The 8,478-nt window shown below is 43.6% G+C and overlaps 1 protein-coding gene across 1 annotated transcript in view; it reads right to left on the reverse strand.

Moving 5' to 3' along the window:
- Positions 1-8,478, reverse strand: part of CYP2W1 (cytochrome P450 family 2 subfamily W member 1) — a 28,609-nt gene that overhangs the window by 11,421 nt on the left and 8,710 nt on the right. Inside the window, exons 3-5 of the mRNA XM_081169814.1 lie at positions 8,273-8,470; positions 4,493-4,700; positions 99-261 (exon numbers count right to left, since the gene is read on the reverse strand). Coding sequence (XP_081025940.1) covers positions 99-261; positions 4,493-4,700; positions 8,273-8,470 — 569 coding nt within the window. The remainder of the gene's footprint in view (positions 1-98; positions 262-4,492; positions 4,701-8,272; positions 8,471-8,478) is intronic.

Raw genomic sequence — 8,478 nt, forward strand, 5'->3', positions numbered from 1 at the left:
CAAATTCTAGTGCTTCTCCCTGCCTTCCTTCAGCTGCCCTTGCAGCCCCGTTTAGGAACAATATGCATCAGAAAGTATTCTTCCCATGTTGCTCTTACCGTGTCCATTCTGCATCTGCCGGAATATTGGGAGTGGAGGCCTGTTTATGAATTCATTGCCTTTGCTCGTAAGTGCCTCTTTCACAGCCTCGTAGCCAGTCAGCACCAAAAACTTCTGGAAACCTAAATAGACCGTGAAGACTGGGCCATATTTTTCTGAAAGCTGGAAGAGAAGATGAGCTTGCTGTTACGTTTTTCTTGATTATAATTTAAGTAATGATTTATTGCAATTGTTGAGAGTGAATTTCTGTTTGTCGATGTTTCAAGAGTTAATTCTATAGCATGCTATTACACTCTAATAGATCGTTGCATATTACTTTCTTTTATATAAGTTGTTTATTTTAAGTCATCAGGAAGAACTTTCTTATAGTAAGAGCTGTTCGACAGTGGGAGAGACTCCCTTGGGAGGGAGCTGCAAGTATTTGGCAATTGTTTTTAATCATTTCTATGCAATTTTACATACATTTTACTTACTAAGGGAAACTAAATTATTTTAATTTAACCAAAATATCTTTTGAATTCCCAAGTCATTTTACAACTTTTCAGCACCTCTCATTTTTGGAATTTGAAAGCTGAAAAATTTCACATGCAGTGCTGCAGGCTGCCAGAGGAGGATGCAAGAGCTAAGCTCTTCAACTTTTCCAAGTGGTGAAAAGCATTCTGTTGTGCAACAGTTCTGCAGTTGTGTGGCTCTTGGAGAATGGAAATAGAGTTGCAATAGTCCATTCTTGCCCCCCGCCCTTCCACTATTCCAGTGAGGGGGAAGGGGATCCACTGCCTTGTCGGAGCATGAGAAAATCAATACGGCAAGATGAATGGAAGCTTCCTGTGAAGATGAAATAAAGTTTATCTCCTTTCATAATCATTCTTTGGTGCCACTTCGGGCGGGGGGAAGAAGCCCAAGCAAATATAAAACACCTTATTGCCACTGTTATAAGAACTTAAGGTCTCAAATATATAAATTAAATGTTCATAAATTTACAAGGCAAACATATACATAAGTATGTAAACCACGTGTCTGAAATCGTACAGGAGAACAATCCTGAAACCATTCTGATTCTCCCAAATTGACCTCAAATGTTTCTCTGCAAGGAGGAAGGAAATGGAAAAGCCTCTATATTGTCTTTTGCTTACCTGTCTTTAGGGCATCTTTGTGTATGAATAGGGTGAGCCTGTGACCTGGATTCAGGAATTAAAGTATTTACCATCACAAATGAATCTGGCCATTGTCAGGTATCCTGGTAGACAGGATTTCTGTTGTAGACTGCCTCCTTCTGTGCGGTATGTATGATGTTTTGGGGAGTGTTCTTGAGCTACAGGGTGGGCAATTTCAAAAGTCAATATAAGGACTTGCACACCATTGTTCTGGGTTCCTCCTCCCTCCTGCGTGTGGTGAGTGAGGACCCTGTTGCAACAGTTCAATAAAGATCAGGCTTACTAGCTGCTTGGCTTCTCAATATTCTCTGGTTGGCCTCTGTTATTTCTCCTACCGAGCCTCGTATACAGGCTCTTGGATACCCCATAAGGCAAAAGGAGCAGATTTTGTTAACATCATCACACAACTGTTCTTTGCCTTTGTGTTGAACTTTACGAGGCAGGGCATGTTGATGGTTTGCTTTCCATCTTTCATCTCTTTTTTAGTCTAGCCAAAGCCCGTGGCATAGCGTGGGTTGTCAGCACCCGGGGCAAGGCAAGTAATTTGCGCCCCCTAACCCGTGGATTTGCGCCCCCTAACCCGTGGATTTGCGCCCCCTAACCCTAACCCCCAGATGTTGCGTCCGGTGCAGCTAGCCCCCCTTGCACCCCCCACGCTACACCACTGGCCAAAGCACAGCAATGCTACAAGAATGGTGGTGGTGGTGGAAATTCAGAGAAGGGGGGAACTCTGGGAATTGTAGTTCTGTGAGGGGAACATGGGTGTGAATGAGAAATGGTCACAGGCAGGGCTCAGTTGGAAAAGTAGGATCAAAAGCAGCTACATTTGCACCGTACATTTAAAGCACTATGATACACTTTATAAACAGCCATGGCTCCCCGTCCTCCAAAGAATTATGGGAGCTGTAGTTTGTTAAGGGTGCTGAGAGTTGCTAGGAGACCCCTTATTCCCCTCACAGGACTACAGTTTCCTGTTCCCTGGGAAGAGGGATTGATTGGGAAGTTTGATCTTTCAAATTTCAGCAGCACCCTGTGCAAGGCCAAAATTTGGAACCCCTCTGCCTCTTGTCCTCCATTCTGCTAAATTCACTACATCATGGTTGCAACACCCTGCGGCACCCGCTAGGCTCAGTGCCCGGTCCAGCGGAACTGGTCATGCAGTCCTAAATCTGCTTCTGGCTTTGTACATGCTAGACCTTTAAAAACACATTCAAAGCACATGCTTTCCTTCAAAGAAATCTGGGCGCTGTAGTTTGTTAAGAGTCACTGGGAATTGGAACTCTGAGAGGGGTAAACTAAAGTGCCCAAAAATTTTTTTTGGGAGAAAGAATCTGCTTCCAATCTGTTTTAAGATGTTCCCACCGCAAACAGTGGTGCGGCCCAAACTGAAACGGATCCTACTTTTGTTTTTTAAAAAAGAACAAATTTCAGTTTGTGCTGGAGACTCCAATACTTTTAAAGTAGTTCCACTGAATCATTTAGGTGAAACAAGAGGGCTGTTTATGTCTACAACAGATCTTTCTTTCTTTCTTTCTTTTTTACAAACAATACCTTATGTGCTAAAGTGCTCATTCTCTGATAGTCAGAACCTCATGAAATTTCAAAACAATAAGAGAAAATAGTTTGCCAGGTTAAAAGGGGCAGGAGGGTTCCTTCAACTCTTAAAAAAACCAAAACCACAGCTGTGCTGATTGCAAGTTTGTTTCCAGGAAATTTTAGGAGCTGAAAATGCACCTTATTTAACCTCTGGATAATAAGTAATTGATAAACAATGTGAATTTCTGTGCGCATAATGTGATTTATTGTGTGTGTGCAACCTTCAATGGGTCAGTGATTTCTGCTCCCCCACCCCCCATGAACACCAAGTGATCAGAGATAGCCCGACTGCTGCTGGAAACCTTGAGGCTGGATTACTGCAATGCGCCCTATGTGTGGGTGCCCTTGGAGCTTGTTTGGAAGCCCCAATGGGTGCAGAATTGTTGTTTTGAATACCGGTAACTTTTTAATGGGTTTCATGAACAAAGCTCATAGGAATAATAAATGACACAATTAAGTATACCAAATCTCCTCATGTCATTTCTGCATCACAAAAACAGCATAATAAATCTGCAGTAATATCTACATCATATGGTTCATTATTAGTAGCCATGTGACTCCATGATTAAAGCATCTGTCACCTGCTACCGAGCCAGGTTCAAGTCCTTGCATTAAAGGCCTCTGCAACTTGGGTCTAAGGTACCTCTGGCTCTGCCTGGACCCTTATATCCCAGCTTGATCACAGAGATCATCTGCAAGAGCGTCTCTTTTCATTCCCCGAGTTTGTGAGGCTGACTTGACAACAACATGAAACCGAGCCATTGTCATTAGTCCAGTCCTGTGTCAATAGAGATTCAGAAGGCACCTTCTGTTTCAACCTTTTAAACACCTGCTGTAAACAAATGCAAGCAATGAAGAAGATTTCTTTCCGCCATAGTCAGCTGATTTCTAATTTTAAGTTTTTAAATATGGTTTCTATTGTATGGTTTTATTGTTCCAATTGTGAATTGCCCTGGCATCTTTTTTTATTTTTTATGAATAGCGGTGTATGAATATTTTCAGTCAAATAAACCAGTGCAAAAGAGGGGATTTTATCTCCCCTGCCCCACAGCTGGAAAAAAGGCCTTGTTGGTGGCGGCAGAGAAACAAGTACGCATCTTCCCTGGCTACTTTAGATCCTTGTGACCTGTCACCTCTCCAAAAACTGCGCTCTCAGCTGTCAAGAGGGCCAAGGTGTCGGCGAGGGGAGTGGGGACAATCTCACTGGACGACTCATCAGATGCTGATCACAGCACTGGGTCAGGATGGATGAAGCTACAAAATACCCCAGAAAACTTACGTAACTGATTTGCTTCTGCTCTGCAAATCAGGTGCTGCTGCAGGTAGTCATGCCCCAGGTTCTCTTCATGCCACTGCCAAAATTGGTAGGTGGTCTCTGAGGTGGGGGAGACCTGGAGCGGCCCTCTAATTCTGAACCCTGGTATGTAGGACTACAGCCTTGGACCTCGAATATTATTTAAGGAGTTTAACATTTTCACCATCATAATCGCAAGTGATCTGCTCTGAAAATCACACTGTGAAACGATACTCAGGGATTTACGGAAAGCTAAACTCTACGTTGGCCGCACTGAAATGGGAAGGTTTAAAAACAGAACCAACGCCTCCCTCCCTCCCTCCCACTACAAGCCATCACCACATCTCACCTTCATATATGATAAATCTTGTCTTCTGATATCTATCAAATGCAAATTGCCAATGACTGGGAGTGGACGAGGACCTGGAGGCAGGGGCAGAGGTGATTTCCCATGGCTGCTGCTCAGAAACCAGAATGTCGTTAGGAAGATCAGCGCAAGCAGCAAGAAAACTGAGACTGGGTCAAGGAGGACGAATGTCCACAGAGCCATGTTGAGGCTGACTTGGAAGGAAGAGAGTGAGAGCGAGAATTGATGGAACAACTCTCAAATACTGCTCATCTGCTCAGCGTTTTGTTTTGCATGGGGGTGGGGGCACGTTACATAACATCTAAGATCTGCACTCCACTTTACTGGTCCACTTGGCTGCCCTGGACAAAGTCTTCCCGTCTGCTGAAAGCCAAACATTATGAGGCAATACTGAAAGAGGCCTATGTCATCCATGAGGATTTCACCAGTTGCCATTTAGAGCTTCCAAAATATGGACTGTTCCAGTGCATTCTTCCACCTTTTTATCCTTGGCACATCAACTTTCTTAGCATCTGCGTAGGTGTGCCTAAACAATAATGTTTTGGGTTTTCTTTAGGAGCTGACAAAAATAATACAGCAAAGATGCCTGCTTGCTATCAACACACTAAATGAGTTCTTACAAATGTCAATTCTACCAGTCTTAATAGATGAGTGGGCACATGAGGGGAAAGGAAATCTCACAGGTAAACTGGTCCCAAGTTGTTAAGGGCTTTATATACCAAGAGTAGCTCCTTGAACCTGGCCTGGTAGCAACCAGCAACCAGTGTAGACCTCTACAGGAAAGGTTTTATATGGTGATGAGGCCTGTTAGCAATCGTGCTGCAGCATTCTACACTCACTGCAGCATCCAGATCAAGCGCAAGGGAAGCCCCACAAAAAGCGCATTGCAGTAATTCAGTCTCAAAGCAACCAGCACATATAGCAGGGTCCCCCAAACTTGAATCTCCAGCTGTTTTTTGGACTACAATTCCCATCATCCCTGACCACAGGTCTTGCTAGCTAGGGATGATGGGAGTTGTAGCCCCAAAACAGCTGGAGACCTAAGTTTTGGAAACCCTGGCATAAAGTACTGTGGCGAGGCTTTCGTGGCCCAGGAATGTTGGCATTTGAGCAGATGTGAGGCAGTCTGGGCATGTATCTTGATTAACCAGATGGGTTGGGGGAAATAATAATAAAATTATTATTATTATGGTCATAACTGTACATGTCAATTTGGTATGGGCATTCCACACATCAAATTATAGGAAATGAGTTGGCTGGCAGATATATAATAGGTTTGAAATGCCTGTGTAAAGGTAAAGGGACCCCTGACCATTAGGTCCAGTCATGACCAAATCTGGGGTTGCAGCGCTCATCTAGCTTTATTGGCAGAGGGTGCTGGCGTACAGCTTCCGGGTCATGTGGCCAGCATGACTAAGCCACCTCTGGAGAACCAGAGCAGCGCATGGAAACGCCGTTTACCTTCCCGCAGCAGTGGTACCTATTTATGTACTTGCACTTTGATGTGCTTTTGAACTGCTAGGTGGGCAGGAGCAAGGACCGAGCAATGGGAACTCACCCCATCGGGGGGATTCAAACTGCCGACCTTCTGATCGGCAAGTCCTAGGCTCTGTGGTTTAACCCACAGCACCACCCGAGTCCCAAAATGCCTGTGAAGGACGGTTAAATCAGTAAATCAAGTCTAAAACTCCATGTCTGCTGTCCAGAGCACCTCAGAGGAAGAGCAATGTTGTATTGTTCTTTTTTGTGTGTAATAAATTATTAATAAATTCACCATGACATGCATATGAATATATCTCTCTGTCTCTCTATCTATATCTGAAGCAACTAAATACTGACTAAAAGTCCACCTATAAGCCAGAACTGTGTGTTTGGACTGGCAGTTGTTCTTCATGGTCTACATCTCAGGTCTTTCTTAGTCCTGCTACTGAAAGACCATACCTTCCAACATTTCTCCAATGATTAGGGATGTCCTATTCCATAATATTATTATTATTAATAATAATTTTATTACTTATGCCCCACAGATCTGACTGGGTTGCCCCAGTCACTCTAGGTGGCTTCCAACACATATAAAAACATAATATTTTTTAAAAAAACTTCCCTATACAGAGCTGCCTTCAGATGTCTTCTAAAGGTTGTATAGATACTTATCTCTGGTGGTCACGTAACTCCATACCACCCCCACCCCCAATGAAAATAGGGACGTCCTACCATATCCTCCAACATTTCTCCCATGAAAATAGGGACATCCTAAGGAAAAGCGGAACTATTCTGGGATGAAGTCAGAAACCGGGATGGCTTCTGTAAATCCAGTACTGTCTCTGGAAAATAGGGACATTTGAAGAGTCTGGAAGCCCTTTTCAGATGGTTAAAACCTAAAGAATGAATCTTGGGCCTTGTGTAAAAAAAACGGAGTAGTGGACTTATGGCTCTCCTGCTGTTGTGAAACCTCACTCTAATCACTCCAAACCACGTTCCACGCTGTCTGGGGCTGATGCCCAGAAACATCGGGGGGGGGGGGGCACAAGTTCACCACCCCCTGATATGAAGCAAGTTCACAACCACAGAGGCAGAGGTCCTCCCCACTTACAGACAACAGCAAGCTGGCCCATAGATATGTCATATTATGGGATGCAGAACTGGATGATGTAAGGGAGGTCTGCCCAAAGGACTTCACCAAACCAATCACTTATGTTCACTTGTGGAACAGATGGGAACTGTCAATAGAAAATGAATTTCTAACTAGCACACATGGCCTTGAGGCAGTTCCAACAGGGGAACTGCTGACTCTTCAATAATTTGGCTGACCTACATAAAATAAACCAAAGTAGATGCCCCTGGTTAAATATTAAAACAGAGAGAAGTAACCTTGAAGCCAATAGCCCTTGCAAAAAAAATTAACTGCTGCAACAGCAGTGGACTTGGTACTGACATGATGGAATTGGCACTGTGTAGTGGGGAATGTTCTCAGTGCCCATAATGCGCCTGTAAAAGGAGGTGCGTCCAAATGGACTACCTCACACGCTTGTTGTGAGGACCGCTAAAATAAAGTGCTACAAGTACGAAGGTAGAGGGATTCTGTAAAATAAAATTTAAAGACAGACGTTTATTCCAGCTGGAAAGTATGTAACTTCACAAGAACAGTCATATGGCCAATGAGACATAGAAATGCAATCAATAATGTGTAGCTTCACATCAATAAAATACAATGAATGTATATAATCACACAAAGTACGGTGGTACCTTGGTTTACAACCATAATCCGTTCCGGAGGTCCGTTTGTAAACCAAAACAGGTTGTAACCCAAGGCGTGCTTTTGCCAACGGGGCCTCCAAAAAAATTGGGTTGTAATCCAAAAAAAGGTTGCAAACACACTTCTGAGTTTGTAATCCAAAATGTATGCAAACCAAGGTACCACTATAACATGTTCTGTGCAAACATATGTATTTATTTTATATGAAGCTGTAGACGATTGTTTGCATTTGTACATCTCATTGGGCCATTGCTATATGACTGTTTGTATGAAGTTATTTTTAGCCCTATATATGGCATAGGAATATACTGTGTCCATGGAGTACCCTGACTTCATTTTTTTGCATTTGCCAAGTGGTCTGGGAATATAGTTGCCAAGTTTGTTTTCTTAGACCAGCTGGGCCCAAGAGGACTGATATGAAAGCTTGCCAGTTCCCTTCCACCCTCCATCTCACCACTGCAAAAATGCATATTGGAGAGGATTCTCCAGAGGAACTCAATACTCACCAAAGGCCATGACGCAGGGAAGGAGAATTGGAGCGAAGCTTGCTCGAGTTGAGATGCAAATGGAGTGTGAAAAATAATGCCTCAAAAGGGGAATGAACTCCCAGGCCAGGAGACGTGGGTGGTCCTCTAGAAGCTCTCGTCTTGACAGCATCACAGTGCTTGATGGTCCGGCCAACTGCCTTTACGAAACCACAGCATCTGAAAAG

The sequence above is a fragment of the Podarcis bocagei genome (assembly GCF_964188305.1).
Source record: "Podarcis bocagei genome assembly, chromosome: 14".
Lineage (NCBI taxonomy): Eukaryota > Metazoa > Chordata > Lepidosauria > Squamata > Lacertidae > Podarcis > Podarcis bocagei.